The sequence below is a fragment of the Jaculus jaculus genome, chromosome 12 (genome assembly GCF_020740685.1).
Source record: "Jaculus jaculus isolate mJacJac1 chromosome 12, mJacJac1.mat.Y.cur, whole genome shotgun sequence".
NCBI classification, from domain to species: domain Eukaryota; kingdom Metazoa; phylum Chordata; class Mammalia; order Rodentia; family Dipodidae; genus Jaculus; species Jaculus jaculus.
The window spans coordinates 25,430,735-25,458,534 of NC_059113.1; the positions used below are offsets into that span (position 1 = coordinate 25,430,735).

Below are 27,800 nucleotides of genomic sequence, written 5' to 3' on the forward strand. Positions count from 1 at the left end.
ATATACATACACACACATATCAGTGCCAGAATTGTGTTAACATCACAGAGGCCCACCATGTTCTTCAAACAATGCAGACCATTGTTAAATAGCTGGGGTACACACCTGATCTAAATTGCAACATCCTGCTTCTGATGAGTCCACAGGCTGGGGTCATAGGACACGGAGATATCTTGCTGGAAGTGAGTGGAAGCCGTATCTCTGCTAGGTTACTCTCATACTGCTGAAAATTGCTATATGAGCTGCTGCTGGGGGATAATGGCCACCAACAGTGTGATCTAGCAGTGGGGCCTACAAAATACAAAATCAACCTCCAAGGCAAGATGTGCACACTGGTACATTAGTGGCACAGAGGATTTCTCTCTGATTGAAGATGAGGTATGCCTGAGGGGGGTAAGAGGAATTCATACTTGGTACTTAGTACCAAATAGGAAGCCTATATTTTATAAAGTCATAAACCCTAGAGGGAAGTTTCCATAGTTTTTTTATATAAAGATATGCCTGTCAATATGTCATCTAAAAGTCTATTCTTATCCAGTTTGATACATGCCACTCTCACTCTTGATTAAAGAATCTTCTTTTCAAATATAGCATGACATACCTACAAGACTCAGAATCCAATAGTATGACAAGCCAAGAAAGTCAACTGACTAGCACGAGACTAGTCATCTCTACCACATCTCCCAGAGCCCAGGAAATATTACAGAGGACACTTTGGACTAAATATGAGTGCTTCTCCTACTGCTAGACTAAGAGACTCCCCAGAGAGATGGTGGAGGAGACTCAGCATTCACCAAAGGAAATATCAGAGGCTGCTGAGAGCTGAGCAGAAAAGGAGATATGACATAATTTCTAGGACCATGGTTCATTACAAAAGAGGGGATTGAAAGGAAGTTAAAGCCATAGGATGGAAAGGCATATGGTTATGCATTGTGCCCACCACAGACTGATTAGCACAGTCATCACCCCACATTGATACCAATAGCTGCAATGTGGATGATCCTCAATGGAATAAAGCTGGGGGAAGAGAGCATTAAGATGATAACTCAATAGGAGTATGGCTAATATGCAATAGGTTCATGCAGTAAATTCCTCAGTTATTAAAAAATCACTTTCCAAAGTAACCTTCAGATTATCTCATTTGTTTATCCATAGATATCATATCATTTCATAGGTATATGGGAGTAATTTAATGCATAATTATAGAAATACTCAGAATTGGTAAAATGGTATTTTTCTATTCACTTGACAACTACAGGTCAACATGAAACCCATTACATACAAGTAGTACATGTTTCACCACAGCATGTTGGCTCCTTAAATCACTCCTTCCTTCCTTCCTTTTAAAAATTTTTTTAAATTTATTTTTAACAGGTTTTTGAGGGAGGGTTTCAATATAATGAAGATGACCTAGAATTCTCTCTGTAGTTCCACTGGCCTCAAACTCATGGAGATTTTCCTATCTTCTCCTTGGGAGTATGGAAAGTAAAGTATGACAGACCACACCTGGCTCTAATCATATATTTCTTAAGGAAGAAAAGCATTTTCTGAGCATCTGACCTGTGTCAGTAACTTTGCTGGGTACTGGGAAGATATGGCTTTAGAAGATTCATGCTCTGGTTTTCATAATCTTTTGGAGGTATGGTCTCATTCTAGCCTAGTGTGACTTGGAACACCCTCTGCAGCCTTAGGCCTTGAACTCACAAACCCTCCTACCTCAATCACAATTAAAGTCTTGAACCACCACAGAAGTCTAGATTCATGTTTTTCATTGGAAACATGTGGGTCCAGTGGCAATCACATGTACATACAGGTAATCCCATATGCAAAATACAGTATCAGGGATAAAACTTCTATCATTACTATTTTGAACTCAAAAGAGTTTAATGGCAAAAGTATTATCGATAATGGTATTAGGAGAAGGTCAGGGTCATTTATATTTGCAATATTTTTGATGATGTAAATGTCATTATTAAATGAAGACTTTTTAAAATCTCTTCGGGTGTTTTCCAGATCCTTCCAAGGTCCGAGTCAGTTTTAGGGAGGAAATACACAGTCTGTAGAATTTCTCCTAATGTGTACCTGTGTCATTGGAAATCTCATTCTCTGGGCAGGCATTGCAATTAAAACAACAGGGAGCTTTCCCCTCCTGATGGGCTTTCCTGAACTGAGGCGTGCAAGTTACACTACACACAGAGGGAAGAATCTGAGGAAAATCAAATGATCAGTAGTCCATAGAGGTTTTAACTACTCCTTTCATAGCAGCCATGCTCTGGCATATTAATCCATTAGTAAATCTATTTTTCATGTACTTAAAATTGAATAGAATGGACATATACCATTTGTATAATGCATATCACACATGTATGAATATGTAGGAAAAAACTGAAAAATATTTCCGCTTCTCTTCTAATAGAAAAACAAGAAAGAGGGCTGAAGGGATGGCTTAGCAGTTAAGGAGTTTCCCTGCAAAGCCAAAAGACCCAGGTTCAATTCCCTAGGACCCATGTTAGCCAGATGCACAAGGTGGTACACGTGCTCTTTGCTGGAGCTGGAGGCTCTGGTGTACCCATTCTCTCCCTCTCTCTCTCTCTCCCTCCTTCCCTCTCCCTCTTTTTCTATCAACTAAATATATACATAAAAATAAAATATTTTTTAAAAATAAGACAATCTAAAAAGTGTAAAGTGAGTCCACAAATGATATTATGTTGTACCTATAAAAGTCCTGCAATTATACACAATACATTATAAGGTTTGGTTTATTTATGCTATGTGTAAATATAACTATCCTGTCTACTTCTTGTGGTCCACTCTATCACATCCTTTGATAAATGTAGTTGTTGTTCTTGCAGAACATATGGAGAATGCTGTCTTATTTTCACCTTTACCTGAAAGCTTTCTTGAAAATCCCATAAGTTAAAAATGTCATACTCTGGGTCTGATTTCCCTCTCTGATTCATATTCATTAGGTCTCCAACCAGGGTGGCAAATTTCATATTCTTTAGAAGATGGTTCAGCTGAAAGGGACAGATTATTTTATAAATAAGCATGGCCACACTAGGGTAGAAAATGAGAAGAGAAGACTGCCTCACAAATTCATTAATCTCTCACTTTCAAAGATACAGTTGTGAAAAACAACTACTATAAAAATTTAATAAATAATTAATGTTACCAGTAGGTTTTGAAATTAGTGTGTCTTATGAAAAATGCCCCAAACAAATCTATCCAAAAATAGACATGAGAGTGAGATAATTATTAACCCTACTTACCTCCATGATTACATTCAGAGCATATTTAAGAAATTAAGGACATGATTACATTTAATTTGTTTTGAATTACTTAAAAAAACTTATACATGGTAGACATCATGTTGATGCATATATTTTTCTACTTAAAGAGAGAGAAGTTCTCTCTGTTCACCACTGAGTATCCATGGGACTCAATGTTAAATATAAATATTGAAAACAAGTGGGTATGTTAATGCCTTCTGTCACAATCATCATTGACACACATTTCATACTGTTGTCATTGATTACCCTACTTTTTATGAGAAAACCCACATCTAATATGCTCAGATGTTAAAATGTATAAATTCTTATATTTGAAGAAAGGTTTCTTGACAATTTGGATTGATCAGGTCTGGGATAATCTATAAATAACCATAGTGAAGTCACTACATATCAATCTTGAAGGATTCTTTACCTTCCCACAGTCACTCTGAGGTCTGTTGTCAATAGGCATATGTGGGATATCTACTTGTTGAAGCAGCAGATCATGGAGGCAGTAGGCCACTGCATAGGCAGCATTGTATACATGGTAACCCTCCCCACTCATGGCCACACTGAAAGTGTGCCGTGTGAACAATTCCAATGATATGCTGTATGAATAGTTACATAGGATTTTACATTTAGACAGTGACACTTAACAAGTAACGTACAATCATCCCAACTTTTCCAAAGAAATGTCTTCTGCGTACTTGGATGGTTTCAGTGTTTGGATACATTTTTGAAGACCATAAACACCAGGATGGTGCTGAGAAAGATTGAAAGTCCTGTGGAACAGGTCAAGGTTTAAAGCTGTCATGCTTGAGAGAGCATCCCACGGTGTGGTGGTCACCCATATTTTCCCTGTGCCCAAATATTGCCATATTCTACTTGTTTTTCCTAGAATAGTACTAAAGTCACCATAAGTGATAACACTTGCTTTTAATATATTCCAGTTAATATATTATTTGCTTTTAATATATTCCAGTTCTTGTCAAGTACAACTGATTGGTTACAGGGACTACATTCACAAAAAGCACCACACATTCCATTTCTTTGTATTTCTTGTCTCAAGTCTAATAGAAATTGCAAGCTTTTTTCATCATCTGAAATGACCAGTCCCACCCACTTCCAGCTGAAATGAATCATCAAAGAGACGAATGCAAGGGTCAGAGAAGTATCCTGGTGGTCATCTGATATAGATAGGGAAACTTTTCGTGGTCACTCAGCACAGGTTGAAATGGTCCATAGATAAGCTACAGGACACAGAAAAAATGAAGCAATGTGAGGACAGGAGTGACATGCAACTCAATTTAACACTGGAATTGTGTCAGTAGTTTGATGCTACGTTGTCTCTGGTAATTAACCTTTCAAGACTCACAGGAGAGCCTATGCTTAAACTCCTTCTCCTCCTTTTTCTTTTCCAAGGCTCATAAGAAGGGCAACCCGGGAAACATCCCCACTCAACCTCCTCTGTGGAGTATAGTCCATTCAAAAGATTGGGGCCAACCTTGAAGATGTTGACCACATTTTGCCTGAAATTGTTACTTCACATAAAGTGCCGGTACACACATAGTTACGACACCAAAGAAACTAATTTTCTGTGCCTAAAGATAAATTTCTGTAAAAAATTGTTTAGATCAGCATTTGTTAAAAAAAGTAAAATCCTAGGGAAATGTTGGGTAAAAGACTGGGGTTCTTGTTGATCTCATCAATTTCATACTCCAATGCCAAGCCAAACTCATATTTTTCAGCTAACAAACTGAAATGAGAATTTAGTGGGCATTAGCAATGGATATTTAAAAATGATAATATTTAAATCCAATAGGATGAAATTTACTAACTTACGTTTGATTTCTAAATTCATGTGCTGAATGTATTGCCCCTGATTTGAGACTTTGAAAGCATAAGGTCATAGAGAGAGTACCAATAACTATTTTTAATAATAATGAAGGTGGATCCTTCAGTACTGTTAATTTTCTGGACACTCCTCCATCCCTTCTTCTCAGCACTGTGTTGCCTTTTGGGCCTTCCCAGTGGTCAATGCCATCTGAAAAGAGAAGCTTCTCTAACATCACTGGCCAACAACTCACTGGAAGGTATCCCACCCCTGGCACTGAACATTTTCTAGTAATAATTTCTGGCTTGTGGATGTGCCATTATTCAAGAAAGTAGATTTTCATATGTCTTATTGAGAATATCTTGAATTTTGATTGGCCCGCTCCCCCAACCTTCTTTTATAAAATCTCTCCCCCTGACATTGCTAAGGCTGGTCCCCTCCCTGTTATCTGTTCTTCTACTTACATATATACAGTAACATCCCCTTAAGACCTTTCCTCTCTTCCCTCCCTTATAACCTTTACAAATTTTTTTAAAGAAGAAAAACATTAATTTTGACTTAAAGTTTCAGGGCTACAATCCATCATGATGAAGAAGGCAAGGCAGGCTGGCTTCAACCCAGGAGACAGGGCATGAACAGTGAGTGAGCCCAGACTATAAAACCTCATGGCCCGCCTCAGTGACTCACTTCCTCCATTAAGGCTCCACCTTTTTCTTTATTGACAACTTCCATGATTGTAGACATTATCCCATGGTAATTCCCTCCCTCCATCCTCCCACTTTCCCCGTTGAAACTCCACTCTCCATCATATCTCCTCCCTGTCTCAATCAGTTTCTCTTTTATTTTGATGTCATGATCTTTTACTCCTATTATGATGGTCTTGTGTAGGTAGTGTCAGGCACTGTGAGGTTATGGATATCCAGGCCATTTGTGTCTGGAAGAGCACGTTGTAAGGAGTCCTACCCGGTGTTTGGCTCTTACATTCTTTCCGTCACCTCTTCTGCAATGGACCCTGAGCCTTGGAAGGTGTGATAGAGATATTGCAGTGCTTAGAACTCCTCTGTCACTTCTCAGCACTTTGGTGCCTTCTGACTCATCCCAAGGTTACTGCTATCTGAAAAGAGAAGCTTCTATAACTAAAAGTAAGAGAAGCATTTATATATGTGTATGAACATTAAGATAAGTGCTGACTGGGCAGTTTGGTGAGCATAGTATATAGTATATAGTATATACATTTAGCCAGACAGCAGCAGACTACACGCCTAAGGGCTCATGACCACCCCTGTTGTAGGTTTTCAGTAACAGGGATGTGTTTCCTCCCTTGGAGCAGGCCTCCAGTCAAATTAGAGGGCAGTTGGTTTCCCACATAACAGATATACTACTATTACACCCATTGGCTCATTTGGCCTGGCTGGCCAAATATAAGGCTTGTAGTGTCCACTGTTGAGTATCTTCACTGTTGATTTCTCTCTCCTCCATTGAACTGCATGCAGCGTGGCATTTTCCAGCTTTCTGTCAGCTGGTCTACATGGAAGAGGATTTTAGCTCAGCTCCAGAAGGATTTCTCAGTGACCTTGCAGGCCAAGTATGTGGAGTCTTCAGCAATACAGTACTACCATCTATTCCTAGTGGGAAACCAAGGGCCTCAGCAATGGCCTGTAATGTTTTGGGGGTATCAGTGACCTCCCTGACCAACAACTCACTGGAAGGTATTCCATCCCTGGCACTGAAAATTTTCTAATAACAATCTATGGCTCCTGTGTGATCCATTGTCCAAAAAAGTAGGTTTCCATATGATTTGTTTATATCCTCTCAAGATTTTGATTAGCCCTCCCTGTACCATTCTTTTACTCGATCTCTTCCCCTGACTTAAGTTAGGCCTTTTTTTACCCCCATTATCTGTTCTTTTACTTATGTATATAAAATACCATCCTATTAAGGCCCTCCGCCCCCTCATTTCTATTCCCTTTATACATTTCTTTTTATTACTGTGGCTGACTGAGGAAGACACTGATATACCTTAATTTGTACCTATTTTGCTTGTACCAACCCCTGTAGAGGAATATGCATCATATTGTCGTGGGGCTGTGCAACTGAGGTCCACATCTGGGTGGAAATCTCCTGTTGGAAAACATGTTGTGAGGATAATCTTCTGCCCCAGGGGCCATGATGTCATCATGTCTATGCTAAACATGTCTCGGGGATGAGCTCATGTAGTTTTGTTCCCTGTCTTTATGTATAGACATAATTTGAAATCGTTTTTTATAGGTAAAACAAGTAAACATTTTAAATATATTTCACTCATACATGATATAGGAAGGTAACAGGGCAAACAAAATGCTTATTCCTATCAAAGTGAGAGTAAAATAAACAGATACCTGAAAGAGACTCCATAAAGAAAAGCAGCTGAGTTAAGGCAGATCTCATGAAAGCATAAGATAATCACACAAGTGTTTCCTTTCTACTCATTTCATTGAGGGCTATAGAAATCAACTGGCATGTGGATATACAGATTGTTTATATCCTTATCTTAAATGAAACTTTACCTTTAAAAAATAAGTTTTTCATTCTAATTTCACAAATGGGTGATTTATTACTCTTTGGCCATGGATTTATTGCTGAAGAAGGTTGAAAACTGGTAACCTTCATCACTTCAACTTTTAGAGAAAAAAGAATACTAAATGGTGAATTTTATAACTCTAAATTCTGCTCTCTGATAGACTGTCCAGAGTTAACTTCTCTATCATACACTAACATCCTCGCTCTCTTTGAAGAATGCACACACCTATTAATGTGTTTAAAGTTCTCATTTTAAAGAACCTTTTCTATTACTGCTACTGATTAGAAAAAGCACAAAGAATAATAAAATCATGTCCAGTAGTCTATGATTTTAATTATATAACAAGTCAAACTCTCCTTGCCTGACTAAACAAGCCCAGATATAATGAATCAAGGCTTCTTATTTTTTTATTTGATTAACTTTGGGTTTCTCAAGGTAGGGTCTCTCTCTAGCCCAGGCTGACCTGAAATTCACTTTGCAGTCTCAATGTGGCCTTTAATGCGAGGAGATCATCCTACCATTGCCTTGGATGCGGTGGATTAGAGGTGTGTGCCACCATCCCACCCAGGAAGGCTTCTTATTTTTATTACAAAACAAAGAATTAGATTTTACTGTGGTGCTTGTTAAACACAGTCTATTTCTGTTTTCTTCAGACCTATTCTGTCCACCGGCATCTCTAGAGTTGTGTCCCCCTCCACCTGGCCTCCCTTCCCCTAACATCCTCATGGACTTTCGACACCTTTGCTCCACATCTCTGCTTCCATCTCATGGTCTCCTGTCCACTTTCACTCAAAATAATAAATGCAGTCATCACAGATATCCACCAACGGATAACTAGATCAAAAATATATGGTGCACATATACAAATGAAATTTTATATAACTGTAAAGAAAATGACCTCCTGAGATATGCTGGAAAATGGACATAAGTGGGAAACATACCTAAAGAGGTAACTTGGACCCATAAAATCAAACACTGCATGTTCTCCTTCACATGTAGATGTTAACTTCTGTGTGAGCATGCATGCAGATGCAGAAATATGTGCACAGGAATGGGCATTAAACTGGATGGACCAAGATTTCTAACACCGGAAGACAAATACAGGTATCACAGAAATACGCCCTTCCCTCTCTCCTGATCACTTCCAACAGCTTCCAATCATCGGTCAAATGCATGATGTAAAAAGAGAAACCTCTTCCTTTCTCCATTTCCCTTCACTTTCTAACTAGTTCTCAAATGCTTTTCTGAGGAAACGCAGTCTAAGGTGTTAGGTGTCATTATCCACTACAGCCAAGCTTCCATCATCAGTGCTCCTGCTCATCAATGTGCCTGGGGTCCATCTTCCTCCACCGCTCAGCAATGTGATGGAGCTGAGCACACTCCTACTTTGAATGAAGAGCACATGAATGAAGAGTGCAATATCGAGAGAAACTGAGCAGGGTCAAACTCCTGTCCAGGGGAAGGAATAGTCAGTGGTCTTACCTTCTCCCAGTGTGGTGTTGATTACCTGGCATGGGACTGCCGCCAACTTGCGACACAGAATCCATTTCAAGAGCAGACCCTTCACTGGTTGAAACAAAGATGGATTTACTTATAGTGAATTTGCTATTTTTACTTTTCCTTTCATCTGCCAGAGGGCAGGGGGTTCACTCCTTTAAGAGATTCATAAGAGTCAATGATTTCTACTATTTCATTCTCTGACAAGATTATAATTTGGCAACATTCCCACACTTCCACAAGGAGAGATGGCTTTGCAGTTAAGGCACTTGCTTACAAAGCTAAAGAACCCAGGTTTGATTCCCCAGGACACATGTAAGCCTGATCCCCAAGGGGCCCATGAATCCTGAGTTCATGTGTAGCAGCTGAAGGTACAGGTGCACCCATTCTCTCTCTCTTTCTCTCTCCATATATATATCACTCTTTTTATCTCTCTTTCAAATATACTTATCATATTTAACAAACAAATAACAAATAAAGAAATAGAAGTAGGATATTATACCTTATAATATATTTCTTATGGGTTGTTCCTAGTTTTGGATTTTCTTGCAAGAAAACTTTAGGTTTCACCATTTCTTCAATTTCTATTACAGTTACATCATTTTCGCTATTACTAACTTCCATTAGACTTCTGTATGGAAATACTTTACACTGGTTTTCCATTCTGATAGTGGAATCTGTATCAGTGAGAAATGGAAGGTAAAAAACACAAGAATACATTTTATGTATGTGGAATATACATTTTCAGATTCCTTCTTTCATGCTCTGAGGAAAGGTCTACTGATGGTGTGTGCATAATGTGCAACATGTTTTTTTTTTAAATTTTTATTTATTTATTTATTTATTTGAGAGCGACAGACACAGAGAGAAAGACAGATAGAGAGAGAAAGAATGGGCGCGCCAGGGCTTCCAGCCTCTGCAAACGAACTCCAGACGCGTGCGCCCCCTTGTGCATATGGCTAACGTGGGACCTGGGGAACCGAGCCTCGAACCGGGGTCCTTAGGCTTCACAGGCAAGCGCTTAACCGCTAAGCCATCTCTCCAGCCCATGTGCAACATATTTTTAAGCATAGCTAATTCAACATATGAGAGCTTGGCTCTCGTCTAGCTTAGTCTAGTGGAGAATCCTTGATAAATAATAGGTATAAGTTCAGGTAGATTCTTTAAGAAACAGATTGCGATAGGCCGGGAAGATGTTCTATAAGGTAAAGATGCTTGCTCGAAAAGGCTGCCATACTGGCTTGATTCCCTTGCTCCCCACTTAAGCCTGCTCCCTGTGTGCTGGAGTTCACCTGATGTGGAATAACCACTGATTTCCATCAGTGCGTCCATTTCTGCAGTAGATGTCTCAGGTGCTGGTGTTCTCACCAATTCTCTCAATTGGCTTTTTGTAACTTCACTTTTGTTTCCTTTCTCCAAAGGACAGGCTCTTTCCTTTCTGCAAGTTAATCATAGAAAACAATGCTTTCTATTAATTCTACTCATCAAGCTTTCAAAACAACTTGGGAAAATTACACACATTTCCCCTACTTACATATGTCTCAATTTTAACAGTTCTTTTTAATTTTATTATTTATTAGGTGGGCGAGCAGAAAGAAAGAGCAATAGAGAGAGAATGGACACTCCAGGGCCTTCAGCCAGTGGGAGCCAATGCCAGATGCACTGCCCCCTTGTGTGCATGCGCAGCACTGCATGCTTGAGTCACTGCACCTGTATGTGGACCTGGAGGTGAACAGGTTTTCTTAGGCTTCAAAGGCAAGCACTTAGCTGCTAAGCCATTTCTTCATGTAAAGTAATTGCTACTCATTACAAAAAGCACAAAGAATGACACAAATCTCTCTAGTGTTGTCTGAATGCTGTTAATTACATAAGTTAAGTCAAATCCCTCCATGCCTGATAGTTTCTTGTCAGCACATCATTTGCATGTGAAATTCCATTAAGATATTTATTGCCTTTTAGTACTACTCCAGAATAATCAATAGTCAGCAATTCCATTCTGATTTAACTGACTAAACATGATCAGATAGTGAAAAGAATTGGATTTCAATGTGGTGTTTTTCTCCCCTCCACCCTCAATTCAATCCCACCCTCATAACCACCACTGTGTCTTGCTCCAGTATGGCCTATTTTTCACATTCATGGATGTGGGTTTTGTGTATGTGTGTGACTTTTCAAGGTTGGGTCTTGCTCTCAGCTCAGATTTCCTGCCACCCAGTATGCAGTCTCGAGCTGTACTCAAACACACAGCGACCTCTTCTACCTCCCACTCCTCTCATGTGCAGGGACTGAAGGCGTGCTCTACAACACCTAGCTAGCCAAATGGATTCTTTGAGAAGTTGTATCAACACCTCCAGATTCCATGTCATGGTTTCTAATCCACGTAACACAAACTAAAGGTAAAATCTCCTTAGACATCAATCTACTGATGGTCGGACAAAAATTGGGTGTATATACACATACATACATATATATGTGGAAATTTCTTTAACTCTAAAGACACTGAAATTATGAATTATACAAGAAATGGATGGAGGTGGAAAATATTATTATACTAAAGGATTAACTGAGGGTCATAAAAAGAAAATCTACATGTTCTTCCTAACATCTGGATCCCACCTTTCATTATTGCCATCATCTTACTTTGACCGCTTGTACAGTTTGTTCTCCATCCTCACAGTCAGCCACATCAGGAGAAGTGGGAGCATCAGCAGGAGCAGGAGTAACAGGAGGAGGGGCAGGAACATCAGAATCCACAGAAAAAGGAGGATTAAGTAGGCCAGCAGGAAGAGCAAGAGAATCAGGGTCATCCTGAGCATAGGGACCATCAGAAGTGTCCAGATCATCAGAAGTATTGTGACCATTAGAAATATGCAGACCACCATAAGTATGCAGGCCATTGTAAGTATTAGGACCATCAGAAGTATTGGAAAAAATCAGGAGTTTCAGGACCATCAGGAATATTGGAACCATCGGGAGTATCCAGACCATCAGGAGTATCTGAGCCCTCGGAAGTATCTGGACCATCAGGTGTATGAGGCGCAGAAGAGGCATGGGGAGCATGAGGAGGGTCAGGAAACAGCATCACCAGGAAGAGCAGGAACAGCAGGGGCAGGCGGAATAGCAGGGGCAGGAGGAACAGGAGAAGCAAGAGGAAGAGGAAGAGAAGGTGCAGATACATAGGAGAAGAATGAGGAGCAGGAGTAGAAGGATCAGCGGAATTATCAGGATCATCCAGAGTTTTGGGACCATCCAGAGTATTGGGACAATTCAGAGCATCACGACCATCTGGAGTATCGGGAACATCTGGAGTATCAGGTCCATCTGGAGTATCATGATCATCCAGAGTAGCAGGACCATCCAGAGTATAGGGACCATATGGAGTTTCTGGTTCATCTGGAATATCAGGATATTCTGTAGTGTCAGGACCATCTGGAGTTTCAGGTCCATCTGGAGTATCAGGACCATCCAAGTTTCACGACCATATGGAGTTTCAGGTCCATCTGGAGTATGAGGATCATCTGCAGTATCAGGAACATCCCCAGTATTGGGACCATATGGAGTTTCAGGTCCATCTGAAGTATCAGGATCATCCAGAGTACTGGGACCATCTGGAGTTTCAGGTTCATCTGGAGTATCAGAACCATCCGGAGTATTGGGACCATGTGGAGTTTCAGGTCCATCTGGAGTATCAGGATCATCTGCAGTATCAGCACCATCTGGATCATCAGGATCATGCGGAGTATCGAAACCATCTGGAGTTTCAGGTCCATCTGGAATACCAGGATCATCTGGAGTATCAGGAACATCCAGAGTATTGGGAACATCTGGAGTATCAGGACCATCCAGAGTTATTGGGACCATCTGGAGTTTCAGTACCATCTGGAGTATCAGGTTCATCTGGAGTTTCAGGATCATGCAGAGTATCAGGACCATCTGGAGTTTCAGGTCCATCTGGAATATCAGGATCATCTGGAGTATCCGGAACATCCCATGTATTATTGGGATCATATGGAGTTTCAGGTTCATCTGGAGTACCGGGACCATCCGGAGTTTCAGGTCCATTTGGAGTATCAAGATCATCCGGAGTACCAGCAACATCTGGAGTGTCAGGTACATCTGGAGCATCAGGATCATGAGGAATATCGGGACCGTCTGGAGTTTCAGATCCATTTGGAGTATCAGGAACATCCAGAGTATCGGGACCATCTGGAGTTTCAGATCCATTTGGGGTATCAGGAACATCCAGAGTATCGGGACCATCTGGAGTTTCAGGAGCATCCGGAGTATGAGGACCATCCAGAGTATCATGAGCAGAAGGAGCAGGAGAATCAAATGGATTACCATCAGGAGTAGTGGAGGCAGGAGTAGGAAGTGGATCAGGAGAAGCAGGAGGGACAGGAGCAGGAGGATCCGTGTCATCAGCAGCAGCAGTAGAGGCAGGAGCTGTGGTACCAGAACCAGCGGCAGCAGGGTCGGCAGCAGCAGAAGCAGTAGCTGCAGGTCTACAATGTAACTTCTCTGAGCCTTTCAGTACCTTCCGTGCACTTTCCTTCTCCATTCTTTCAACCTTTAATGACAGTTTCAGTTGTATTACTTTTTGATAAAAAGAAATTTTATAGCTTTCCTAAGTTTCCTTTTTCTTTCTCTTTTTTTGTTATTGTCTTTTTCCAGGTAGGGTCTCCCTATAGCCCAGGCTGACCTGGAATTCACTATGTAGTCTCAGGGTGGCCTCAAACTCAGGGGGATCCTCCTACCTCTGTCTCCCGAGTTCTGGGATTAAAGGTGTGTGCCACCACGCCTGCCAGCATTCATTAGTTTTATCACTGGTCAATTCCTTTCCTTGACTTAATCACACTAAACAAAAGTATTTTTTTAATTTTTATCTATTTGAGAAGGACAGAAAGCCACAGGCAGATATTCATAGAGTATGGGTGCACTAGGGTGTCCAGACACTGCAAACAAACTCCAGACACATGTGCCATCTGTGCATCTGGCTTACGTGGGTCCTGAAGAATTGAACCTGGGTCCTTTGTCTTTATAGACAAATGCCTTAACTTCTAAGCCATCTCTCCAACCCTACAACACTTTTTTGTGTCTCACATTGATTTTGCCATTTTAAGTCATTATGAGTTTTTAAAAATAAATTCTGCTTCATTTCTACTCAAGTGAAAGAACCAGAGTGTTCAGGGTTCTCAACAAAGGACACACTTCATTCTGCGTCTTCTTCTGCTGTGTTCTACTCACCTAACATGGTCAGCTTCTGTGTAGTGGGACAGGAGTAAAGGTATTAAAAAGACAAAATTCAACTTCTTCCATTAGGACCCCAATTTCACATTACAGAGCTCAATTTAGTGAAGGCAGCTTGAGGCCTTCAGGAACTGAAGAAACCATTCCTTCCTGCACCTGGTTAATCCCTTTTCTACAATGACTTTTACATTTTTTTTTTTATCAGGATCCTGGGATATCAAATAAATGAATGTGATTCTTGAAATGCATGAAGCAGTATGTACCCACAAGAGGCCTCGTGGATATGCTGGGCATAAGCATGGAGAGGCCTTCCACATTTCACATTTATAGCTGTAACATTCTACTCCTGGGCTGGGGAGATGAGCCAGTGGTTAAGAGTGTTTGCTATTTAAGCATTAGGGCCACTCCTGACAGACAGTGAATTTCAAACCCCCAATCCCACATGAAAAGCTGGGCACAGTCATTCACATCTGCAGCCCCGGTCTGTAGCAGGCGGATACTGGAGAACTGCTGAGGCTTGCTAACAGACAAGAGCTTCAGATTTAAAGGAGAAACAGGGTCTCAAGAAACATCCTAAGTGGACCTGCTATAAAAGCAGGAAGCTGGGTGTTCTCTGTAACTTCCGCTTGAATGCAAACATGACATGAGCTTCACACACACACACACACACACACACACACACACACACACGTAATTGCCTTCAAGGCCAACAAATTCTGGATGATTCAAAGCCCTTTACAGGCTCTACCCAGCATTTTAAGTCACCCAAAATGATGAAATTCTGTAACACTGAATCAGATAAATTACCCTATGTGATTAAACCAATAAATTTAGGAAATGTGAGCTTTGCAAACCAATTAATTCCTACTTGGGGGCTGGGATTGCTTTGAAATACTGTATCTAGTTCCTTTGAAAGTCTTAATATCTCAGTGTGTGTGTGTCACAATTCAACATTCTAATAAGAGTCAAACAACAAATTTACAAATTTTTATGCTACATATGAAAAGACATCATGCATTATAAAACCTAATACATAATAAAATATGGAGATCATTGAGCAACATTTTAAGGAAGTATCCAAAATGTTTCCTTTTTTTAAGGTAGTGTTCCTATCTAGTACAGGCTGACCTGGACCTCACTATGTAGCCTCAGGGGGGCCTCGAACTCATAGTGAACCCCCTACCTCTCCTTCCCAAGTGCTGGGATTAAAGGCATGAGACACCATGCAAAGCAAAACATGTTTTCTTTAGTTACAGAGTCAAACACACTCTTCATGGAATCAAATGGAAAACATGGGACAGCCCCTATGTAATGTAGATTTTGATCGACTAAATGTTTAACTTTCTGGAACTTCTTAACTATGTTAGTCTAAATATTTTATTTATTTATTTATTTATTTATGAATGAGAGTGAGTGATAAGAGCAGGCAGATAGAGAATGGGCACACATCAGGGCCTCTTGCCACTGCAAGAAAACTCCAGATGCAGGTGCCACCTTTTACACTTGGCTTTCATGCGTAATTAGGAATTGAACCTTGGTCCACAGGTTTTCCAGACAAGTGCCTTAACCTCATCGTATTAAGGTACTTAAGGCACCTCTGCAGCACTCTTAGACTAAATAGACAGGCAAAGAAAAAAATTGGGAAGAGGTTCTTTTAAAAGCTAGAGGTCTTATGATGAGACTCCAGGCCTCAGGGAATTTCTAGAGTTGCATTCATTGATAATTAGATTTATTAAGGTTTAATGGGGGGGGGCAAGCAACAGCTCAGTGATTAAAAACGCTTACATGGGTTGACTTCCTCAGTTACCCGTCTAAAGTCAGCCAGAAGACTGCCTTCAGAGTCCGTTTCTTTGATTGGAGTGGCATAAGACACTGGCACGCTCATGCGTGTGTGAGCATGTGTTTAATTAGTTGGTAGATTTATTTAGGCATGGGTCATGTCAGTGTAATGTAAAAAGCCCTGTAAAGTACATTTCTCCAAATAATCCTTCACAGAATAGTAAATGTCCTGTACTGTGGGCCAAGTATTCCTCATTGAATTTTCCAGTACCTGTGGACTTTCAAACTCACTTTCTTCCTCATCCACAACTACCCCAATGTTTGTACTAGTCACATTCAATTTTATCAATGTAATAAATAATTAAATTGGTCTTAACTTTACAACTTTCCAAACAAATGATACTGGGCAGACAACTGCTGGATTTTAAAAGTAATCACTATCAAAACAAAATTCACAACAAAAAAAATTAATTTCAGAAAGGGGCATTTTACCTGGGCATTAAAATCATCATCTTTCTTGTCTCTCTTTTTAGTTTCAGGAGCATAAGGAGCGCGTCTGTTGGTCGCCCTTCAGAGGGAGAGCATACGATGAGTAACTTTGGTTATTAAAATAAAGTTCGGTAAAAGGTCACTTGTCTGCATAATAAGTAAGAGTTCTTCATTTATGTAAGAAAAGCTGGCTTTTAAAAGGTTTTAGATAGTTACGCCTTTACGTACTTGACTATGCGGGAGTTCAATGGAGACCACCCAGAACACCTACAGCCCGCATGTTGGCAGAGTCTGCACTGAGTGTCTGTATCAAGTACTTCTCTGGAAGGTTTAACGGAACACCCCCTAAGTGGACCTTGCACATTTGTCATTTAAACGGGAGCAAATCCCTTACTAAAACAAGGCAGAAAGACAAAGTAGGCCCTCCCAGTTGTCTGTTCCTTGTAAAGATTAATTGTAGATCCATGTCTGTAAATAGAGGCATGGGGTCGACAATACCACAAGCCTGTCTGCTACAGACAACCCGCCTGGGAGTATCTTTAACATGCTTCAGAGACTGGGAAGTTTCTCAGTTTCTAAAATTAAATCATGAAGTTACCAAAACAGCAACCACCTTCTCAGGACTCCCTTCATAGCTACAGAGTTCATGAAAAACAGGTCAGGAAGCACAGATGCTTTGTAAGCCTGTTGTGACGGTTACAAGCTAACACACACGAAGCACGTAGCATGATGTGTATCTGCAAGAACACTCAATGATCACGAGTGCCTCCTCTGTGTGTTGTCCATGACTCCAGAGTATTTAAGGGCAGAGAAATCCTACCTGCGAGAGAAGCTGGGAGAAGTACTGCGAGCTGCTTCTGAAGAGAAAGGAAAGTACATTGTACAACAGCAATACAAAATGGATCATAGTGAAATTACGGGAGGGATGTACTGGTAGGACATTAATAGACACGAATCTAGAGTGAGACTTCATTAGAATATTAAGAGGCAGGTGGTAATGCTCTGAAGTCTTACTTCCTTTTCTTTGTGTAATGAAAAACTGTAAGGAGAAGAAAGAAATCAAGGAAGGACTAACACGTGGAAGTGAGCTGCTGTGAGCAAGGACTGCCGTCCTAACTGAGCACTGTCACCTGACACAGGGGCTCTGCCAGCAGAATCCCCATCACAAGGTAACAGCATCAAGCATCAAGCATGGCACATTGTTGTTCTGGACTTGACGGCTTGAGGAACATTTCTATGTTCTTTGTTGGCCCGAGAAAATTATCTCCAGCTCGTCCACTGAAATTGCTCACTTTAGGATGAAAGTCTCTCACAAGGAAGGAGAACTATAGTCACTGTGCAGTTTAGCATAAAAAAATAGGAAACAGACAAGGAACCAATGTTCCTGTTTGAAATGAATCTCCAGCTGTCAGTGCGACAAAACTCAAGAAGGCAGAGTGCTTACCCTCCCGACACCTCCTCTGGGAAAGATGCTAGTGGAAGTGCGTAGCTCTAGCTCTGCTCCCTATTTGATGTACGCTCATCTTCTACTTAATCTCCCTTTAAATGAACCATTGAAGGCGATTTAGTTCAGGGGTGAAAGTTGCTCGTTTGGAAAGCCAGCCAGCCCGGGTTCCTTTCTGCAGTCACATAATGCAACATGGACATTCTCTTGCAGGGGCAAGAGTCACTGTTAGCTTCCCTTCATTCTGCACGTGTGCAAGTAAATACATAAATCAATGAAAAGAACTCCGGGAGGGGTCGCTGCCTTTGGGGTGAAGACCGCTGAGCGGTGATCTCACAGCGAGACACGGTGAGGGAGGCACTGGAGACAAGAGCGACAAGCCTACAGAGAACCGCCTGACATAAAACGCAAGGATCCACGCACGCGCTCGTCCCAGGCCAGCAGCTGGCTCTCACTAAAAGAAAAAATAACTCATTCTCACTTCACTTGAAGTACACACACGCCCAGTGAGACCTTCCTGGTATTCCAATGACGAGAGTCGAGGGTTGTCCAAAACTATAGTCGAGGCTGAGGTTGCTCATGGTGGAGCACTTCCTGAGCCAACAGCCAATACTGATCACCAGAGATAGTGAAGAAGGTGTTATTAACAAAATAGTACCTAAGAAAATAAGCCCTCTTATAAAAACATTGAATCTCTGCATACCCATGAATGGCAAAAGATTATTACAATTTATCTACAACATTTATTTCCTGGTCTTATTTATTTCCAGTGGAAATGTAGGTAGGAAAGAAGTTGTAGACAGTTTTTAAAAGTGCAAATTCTCAAGAGTGTTTCTTTACTACTAACACATCTGGACAGACTTGGTAGAATGTGATGTGTTCCTGCATGATGTGATCTTTGTCAGCCCACATGATGTGGCAGATCTCCCTGAAAAGTATACTTTCAGCATGTTAAATAAGTGGCACCATATTCTAATTTAGTCCACAAAAAAAGCAAGGTCTGTGCAGACTGAGAGGTTAAAAGTTATACCATACAATTGTAATAGTCGGAACAAGCAATCAATCAGAAAAGTGTTTCATGTTGTATCTTACTGTATGCCACAGATACCATTTGAAGGTATTCATGGCTTCATGATGTCATCAAGTAGTATTTTACAGATGCAATCATTATAAAAATTCTTTGTGCAACTGCAGAGAAACCACTTCACTGATAAATCATAATTGTAGTGTAATAATCATCAGGTACAAAATAAATGTATTTATTATACACATGGGCTTAAAATACATTTTTTTTTATAAATTTTTAAATTTTTTATTTATTTATTTGAGAGCAACAGACACAGAGAGAAAGACAGATAGAGGGAGAGAGAGAGAGAATGGGCGCGTCAGGGCCTCCAGCCTCTGCAAACGAACTCCAGACGCGTGCGCCCCCTTGTGCATATGGCTAACGTGGGACCTGGGGAACCGAGCCTCGAACGGGGGTCCTTAGGCTTCACAGGCAAGCGCTTAACCGCTATGCCATCTCTCCAGCCCTTAAAATACATTTTTACACCCTTTTCACCTTGTAATAACGGCAAAAGAAACACAAAATGTTTAACATCTTTCTCAAATACTTAACATCTTTCTCATACTTGTAAATGATTGTATCTATGTGTCTAAGTTTGTTTTCAGGAATCAAAAATCAACCAAAAACTGTCTGATTTTGAATTATCTAAGAAGAATTTCTTAAATCACTGTGAACCTCCAGTCACTTGGTAAAGAAATGAACAAAATGTATAATGATTTAAATTGGTATTTGTTTTCCCATGTAAATTCAGAGCACCAGGCGTAAATGAACGTCAGCATTCTTCCCCGGAGCTGGGGGTGTGGGTCAGTGGTGGAGCAAGGACCTCACATGGGTGAGGCCCTGCATCTACACCCAGTATGGGGAAAAAAGAAACAATCGGGGACTAGAGAGATGGCTTAGTGGTTAAGGTGCTCACCTGAGAAGTCTAAGGACTGAGATTCGATTCTCCAGGTCCCACATAAGCCAGATACACATGGTGGCACATGCATCTGAAATTTGTTTGCAGTGGCCAGAGGCCCTGGCATGCCCATTTTCACTCTCTCTCTCCTCCTCCTCTCTGTCATAATAATAATAATGATAATAATAATAAAATAATAATAATAAAGCATTCTTACCTGGAGGTCGTGCTGTATGCTTACACATCGTCCTGTGGTGTATCTTACGGTGGTTTCTAAAAAGAAATGATAGTGATTTTGAAGCATTTATTAAAAACAACTGACGATGTGTCCTTCAGCAATTAGTTGTGATTGATGATGGCTTTCCTTACTTTCTCCTCTTATGTCAAAGAAAGGAACAGAATTTTCCCCTTCATTAAAACATAAAACCACACCCACATGACACTCACGTACACAGAGACACACATAGGGAGATCCCCTCACCCCCACACACAGAGGAAAGAGGAGGATCTGAAGCGCTCACTCCCCGTGGTCACACTCTTGCTGTCAGTGTTCCTGGCTGGTTGCTTCTCGGTGCATTTTCTTTCTGTGGCTGCAGGGACTGAGAGTTCCCTACTTGCAACACACAATTCTTTGTACTTCTATTTACTCAGGAGGAACTAAGGACTGTCCCAGATTCCTACAGAACCACACCACACCATGGGCTCAGCCTCGTAGGCATTTCTGGGAGTCCTAGCCCGCTTCCCACACAGTTGGTGTGGGAGATAATGAGATGAATTTCTGCCTGTCAGCATCACCTGCCACCACACTCACAGCACAGCGCATTCTGGGCATTTTGAAGATGTTTCTTAGCAGGAAATTGGAGATTGGACGTTGAAACTATAATCTCACTATGTCTACGCTCAACCACCGTGTATCTGTCATGCTGAGTTCTTACAGCGCACACCCTTGCCACAACTCCCAGGAGGGCTGCACACCCCACGACTGCTCCCCTCTCCTGGCTGCTCCTAGATTCCACTTTGGGCTTCACCACTGGGATGGAAATTTGCTCTGGAGAGCCATGACCAAAGGGCCATCACTCACAGGGTCTCCAGCAAAGCTAAGAGCCCTGAGCCCGGCTTCCTTTGTCTCCAGCCCTCAGTCTTCTCAGAGTCGACTGATCTCAACTCTGTGCTCACCACCGTGTAATTTGAGTAAATGAAGGGGAAAGGGTCACAAGCAGAGAGGAGCATGCAGAAGGAAAGAGATCCCTGTGATCTAAAAGAACGTGACCTGCTCCAAGTCTCAGCTCCCTAACCAGCAAAGCAGAGCACAAAGACCCCGCGTCAGCAGGGTGAGAAGGGACAGGAACCTCCTACGCATGTCTTGTCGCTTCATCTGAGCAGTGACTGTTCTTGCTAAGCCTTCCTTGCATTGCTTCCTCTGTGTTCGTGAGAGATGAGTCAGTCTTCCTCCTGCCAACTCGCTGCTTCTGACTTCCGTGAGCGCCACCACTCAGGACAGCACAGAGCTGACAAGAGGGAACCATACCTATCCAGCAGCTCCTCCGCATGTATATCTGCACCCATGTCTTCCAAAAATTCTGCTACAAGATCTTTGTTTTCCTGTAGAGCAAGGAGGTATGGCGTGAAGCCTTCCTACAAAAATAAGAAATCAATCAATAAATAGGCACACAAATAAATAACATAATACAGATAATTTACAGCTTACACAATTTATGCATTTCTCCACTGAACTGTACAGATCATGAAAGAGGTCTTGAACACAAGGAGGAGTGTAGACAGTAACTCACAAGTCCCTCTCGTCCTCGTCCCGAGCTGCTCCTGCACACAGGCCGCTCCTGCGCTGGGACGTGCGCTGCCCCTGCTCAGTATCAACACGTGCACTCCAGTTCTCCCAGGAACTCACCTCAACACCCACTGCCTCTACGGAACTTCACTTTGAGGGACTCATATGATCTTTTTCAACCAAAACAAGACCTATGTGAACACAGTGTTCTACCTTTTTATCTTTTATGCATCACTGTGTATCTGGCTACATGGGACCTGGAGATTTGAACATGCATTCCCACATATTGCAAGCAAGTGCCTTAATCACTAAGCCATCTCTTCAGCCCTTAGTTTCTCTTCTGTTAAAAAAATTACTTATTTATTTATAAACAGAGAATGATAAGAGAATACAGATAGAATGAGCACTCCAGGGCCTTGGGCCTGTGCATAATAACTCTAGACGCATGTGCCTATTTTTGCATCTAGCTTTACTTGAATACTGGAGAGTCAAACCTGTCTTGCTGTGATTTGCAAGCAAGTTCCCTAACCACTGAGACATCGATCCAGCCCAAACTTGTAAACTTCAATCCAATTTTCAAGCTTCTAACAGAAAGTGTAGGCTAATGTATTCCTATGCATTATCATCAATCATTTATCTTTATAAATTAATATAAATCAAGTTGAAAACCCTGCAATACTTAACAATAATCATGAGTCATGATGTCAAATATTTGTAGAGGAAAAGCAGGAGGTGTGAGGTAATATCCTGGCGTGTCCCTAGACATCTGCATCTCACATGGGCCCCACCATATAAGTAGTGTGTTCCTCAAACACCAGAATGCCACAGGAGACTACATTCAATCTTTCGTTTTCAAGGTAGGGTCTCGCGCTAGCACAGGCTGACCTGGAATTCACTATGTAATCTCAGGGTGTCCTTAAACTCACGGATCCTCCTATCTCTGCCTCCTGAGTGCTGGGATTAAAGGCGAGCGCCACCATGCCCGGCTGCGTTCATTTTTTTTTTTTTTTTTTTTGGTTTTTCAAGGTAGGGTGTCACTCTGGCTCAGGCTGACCTGGAATTCACTATGTAGTCTTAGGGTGGCCTCCAACTCTTGGCGATCCTCCTATCTCTGCCTCCCAAGTGCTGGGATTAAAGGCGAGCGCCACCATGCCCGGCTGCGTTCATTTTTTTTTTTTTTTTTTTTTTTTGGTTTTTCAAGGTAGGGTGTCACTCTGGCTCAGGCTGACCTGGAATTCACTATGTAGTCTTAGGGTGGCCTCCAACTCTTGGCGATCCTCCTATCTCTGCCTCCCAAGTGCTGGGATTAAAGGCGTGTGCCATCATGCCTGGCTCAATTTTTAATAGCAAGTTTCTTGAGAAGTTTCCTTCAGTTCAAATGTGTACTTGAGCCATGCAGGCAACTCAGTGTATATATGATCCACGTTGAGCCCACAGCTCTTAAGATTTCCCTCTGCTGTGGACATTTCCACATGCTTAAGGAAAAGCAAGTGTGTGATGTGGACTCTTCTTCCTTTTAGCAAAAAGTCAAGTGATAACAACCTAAGTGTAATGAAAACGGTGCCCAACACCCTCTACAAGAATTTCTTCAACACATTAACTTCCACTCCATTTGCACCGGTATCTTCCCAAGTTCTCAATCAATGCATTGTGAAGCCATCAGATGGCTGTTCATATTAAGTGACAAAGTTTACTGTTCTGTGTTGTTCTACAGTAATTGCAAAGTCCTTGGTGAAAAACATATTTAAAGAAAGTTTTACCTTTGAAAATTCAATATCTCTTCAACTATTTGCCACAAATGCATAGAAAAAATGCTGTAGCCACTAAAACTTCTTTAAAAGTTCCAATATTAAAGGAAATATCTGGGCTGGAGAGATGGCTTAGTAGTTAAGCACTTGCCTGTGAAGCCCAAGGACCCCGGTTCAAGGCTCGGTTCCCCAGGTCCCACGTTAGCCAGATGCACAAGGGGGCGCACGCGTCTGGAGTTCGTTTGCAGAGGCTGGAAGCCCTGGTGCGCCCATTCTCTCTCTCTCCCTCTATCTGTCTTTCTCTCTGTGTCTGACTCTCTCAAATAAATAAATAAATAAATAAATAAATAAATAAATAAAGAAAGAAAGAAAGAAAGAAAGAAAGAAAGAAAGAAATATCTGTCAGGAGTAAAATTTCAAAACATTTCACTGTTAACACTGGAGATGCCACATATGAAAAATGGAGCAGCATGTGCCTTTGTTAAAACAAACCAATTTCAATGATTGTGGAAATAGAGTTGTGTCATCTTACCTTTGTTTTTGCCTCGATATTTGCATCGTATGCAAGCAGTAGAAATGCCAGTTCTAAGTCATCATTAAGAACTGCGTAATGGAGGGCGATGTTCCCGTACATGTCTGCCTCATTAGGATCTGCTCCATGGCCTAGTAAGGTATCGACACACGATGGAAACTCCCGCTGGCTAGCCTGTGGACAAAGAGTTCCCCAATTTAAAGACGTCCAGATAAAAATTACTTCTCTATAAATGAGACATTCATTTTTCCTCTAAGCATGTTTTGTTCCAATGTTGACATGAGGTCTCCTCATAAAGCCCAGATGTTTCTGGATTCAAAATCTACTTGTCCCAGTTTCTCATGTGGTGAGATCACAGGGTGAGCCCCCACCTTGATATTCTAAGCTTAAGTTGTTGGCTGTTACCTTAATCAGTGGAGTGCAGTGCTCCTTGTCAAATATGTTGACGGTGCGCTGATAGGTGAGTAACAGATGCACCACTTCCCTGTGGCCGTAGGCACAAGCATAATGAAGAGCAGTTCTATGCAAATGAGAGGGCATTTTAGGAAGCTATACAACACTACGTCAAAACACATCAATCAATATGATTATAAAAATCAGATAGTGTGCACTGAGTTTTCATGAGAAGGTGTTAGAATTTTCTTATTTTTATTTACTCTTTGTTTGTGGGTGCTTTTATGTAGTGTGTGTGTGTGTGTGTGTGTGTGTGTGTGTGTGTGCATGCACGCGCATGCGTGCTGAGTTACAAGTACAGCTGATGCAAAACCCTGAGTCCCCCTAGTGTAGAGGCAGGAGGAGATCTTCATGGGACCCCTCCATCTCTTGATTAGCTACTTTTCTTTTTTGTTTTTTCCTTTCTGAGGTACGGTCTCACGCTAGCCCAAGCTGGCCTGAATTCACTTTGAAGTCCCACCCTTTTATGTGGATGCCTGGGACTCACGCTGGAGCGGTGTCAGGCTTCTCAGGCCCTCGTGCTTGTGTGAGACACTCTGAGCCGCTGAGAGATCCCCACAGTCTGTCCATCTACTGACTCATGGTCCTGGGGTCACAGTACACGGCTCTACCTGTGCTGCGTCCCTGCACAGAGCAGCCTTTATACTGAACGGAGCTTGGATTCGAATCCTACCGCACATCGGGGCTTCTCTGGGAGCTCTACTCATGTTTTCTTCCTCCATAAAATGGGGATTGAGAACAGTAGTTACAATAAAGAATGTTGGTGTGAGCCTGGCATGGTTGTGCACGCCTTTAATACCAGCACTCGGGAGGCAGAGGTTTGAGGACTGCAGAGAATTCGAGGCCACCCTGAGACTACATAGTGAATTCCAGTCCAGCCTGAGCCAGAGTGAGATCCTACCTCAAAAAAACAAAAAACAAACCAACAAAAAAAGAATGTTAGTGGATGCTCTAATGAGAATCAACTCAAAGCCTCTAGACTTGTTTATGATACCTAACTCTTCAGTGTTTGTTAGATATGAAACCTAATACCATTTGCTCCCTGGATGTGGAGGTACATTCCTTTAATACCAGCACTTGGGAGGCAGAGGTAGGAGAATTGCCATGAGTTCAAAGCCACTCTGAAACTATACATAGTGAATTCCAGGTCAGACTGGGCTAGAGCAAGACCCTACATGGAAAAAAGAAACAAACAAAACTAACAATCCCGTTATGTGAAATAGAATCATAATTAACTTTGCAGATATAAGGATTTATGTATTTAAATAACCGTAATTTTTTTCTAATTTTTTTAAGAGAGAGAGCTAGAGACACAGACAGAGAGAGAGAGAACTGCTTTGCCAGGGCTTCAGCCACTGCAATTGAACCCCAGAGACTTGCACCACCTAGTGGGCATGTGTGAGCGACCAGCACTTGCCTCACCTTTGTGTGTCTGACTAACATGGGATGTGAAGGGTAGAACATGGGGCCTTAGGCTTTGCAGGCAAGCGCCTTACGCACCAAGCCCTCTCTCCAGCCCTAAATAACCATAACTGTTAAGGTCAGAAAGTGTCAGCTCGGTTGCCCATCTCCGCCTAGTAGCTGGGATCGTAGGCCAGGGCCACCCTGCCAGGCATTCTCTGATGCTCTTCATCTCACATTTTGGCATCTCTGGCATTCAAATGCCACTTGTAACTGCCAATGTTTCTCAAGTGTGAGTGGAAGGGTTTTTGTTTTTCTAGTTTATTACTATACAAGATAAAATACAATCACACGAAAGAAACTCAGTAAGATGTGCTCATGACGGCAAGGCAGCATGGACTGTGTGATGATCTTCTAGAGCAGCCACGTCCTCTGTATGGATGATCCCACCCACGCAGGTGACATCACTCTCCCAGGATGACCAGTACCCGGGCAGTCCCCTGCCCCTCCCGGCCTGTTACCTGTTCCTTCTGTCTGTGTCATTCACACTGACTATTCCGCTCCTGAGCAGACGCCGCACTGTGTCTACTGAGCCTTCCCTGGCGGCTTGGTGGAACTGCCCAACAGGCTCGTAGGCCTGGAGGTACTTCGGGGTTTTGCTCCTCTCAGTGTTAGGCACCTGCAGCAGAAGCAAGACCTGCACAGGCTGGTGCAGGAGCTTTGGAGCTCTGGGCTCCTTCGGGACCCTGAAACCCCCTCATGATAGAGGTCAAAGGCCTCACGGGGCCCTCCCCCCATGGGTCTCGGGTTTTCGTGGCCTTGGGGCCACACTCCGAGTCCTTTCTCGTTAAGAAAATTCCAAATCTGGTTGCCACTTCACCAGAACCACGCTCAAGGAGGACCTTTGACTCAGTAAGTGGAAGGAGCAGCTGGCTGCCGGGCAATGCGCGTGCACACGAGTCATGTCACAAGCGCAGTGACCACGGCCGCACCTGGGGGCCTGGAGGGCCAGCCCCGCACCTGCACAGGGCGCCCGCAACGGTGACCTGGGGGGCGGTGAGGTGTGCACGTCATTTGCCCCGTGCTTTGTGTGAGGAGCGGGTTCCGGGGTGCACGTGGGTGGCTTTTTTTCTGACCTACGATGTCAGGCATTCCCCACCTCAGACACGGTTCTTATTGATCCTGGTCACAGACCATTATCTCCACATGCATAGCGGGGCTCGGGGTAGGGGTCTGGGGTCTGGGGCGTGGGGCGGGTGGAACGGCTTCTCCCACGTCCTGAGGACAGGGGACTTTGCTCCGCAGCCTTGAGCCCTCGGAGGAACACTGGCTCCAGCATGCCGCAGAGGACCAGGTCCCCAGGGTGCCGCTGCCCCTCCTCCCCCGTGCAGCCTGCGGGGTCCCGCCAAGGACGGCCGTGGGGAGGGTCTCTGGGCGTGGGGTCGCGGTGTGGCCCAGGTTGTCCCGGGCGGCCGGGCTTACCTGGCCGGTGTCCCCAGGCTTCTCCTCCTCCTCCCGGGGGTCGTCCCAGGAGCGGCCACCCCGCAGGGCAGGGAGGGGCCCTAACGGCACCTCGGCGGGGGTCCGAGCCCAGGGTCTCCCGGCCCGCGGTGCGGGGACGCCGGCCTCGCCGCACGGAGCCCCGGGCAGCCCGGCGGCCGCAGCATCCTCGCAGCGCCTCGGCCCCGCGGCTCCCGGCCTCCTCCAGACCCGGGCTCCGCGCCGTGGGCCGCAGCCTGAGGACCGTCGCCTGTTCCACGAAGCCGCTCCTCTGGCCGCCTCGGAGAGTGTGCGCAT

The 27,800-nt window shown here is 42.9% G+C and overlaps 2 protein-coding genes across 2 annotated transcripts; both read right to left on the reverse strand.

Moving 5' to 3' along the window:
* Positions 1–110: 110 nt before the first annotated feature.
* On the reverse strand, positions 111–12,968 carry LOC123453546. The gene is made up of 7 exons (XM_045130564.1): positions 11,801–12,968; positions 10,453–10,598; positions 9,663–9,837; positions 9,146–9,229; positions 3,703–3,877; positions 2,889–3,017; positions 111–176 (listed from the first exon to the last, which is right to left on the reverse strand). Exons 1-7 carry the CDS (start codon positions 12,073–12,075, stop codon positions 111–113), a joined length of 1,050 nt encoding a protein of 349 aa, XP_044986499.1. The 5' UTR covers positions 12,076–12,968.
* On the reverse strand, positions 12,075–27,800 carry LOC123453547 (cell surface glycoprotein 1-like). The gene is made up of 11 exons (XM_045130565.1): positions 27,486–27,800; positions 26,525–26,682; positions 24,555–24,669; positions 24,150–24,323; positions 21,612–21,718; positions 20,301–20,356; positions 17,496–17,532; positions 16,679–16,754; positions 13,037–13,727; positions 12,640–12,984; positions 12,075–12,553 (listed from the first exon to the last, which is right to left on the reverse strand). Exons 1-11 carry the CDS (start codon positions 27,798–27,800, stop codon positions 12,075–12,077), a joined length of 2,553 nt encoding a protein of 850 aa, XP_044986500.1.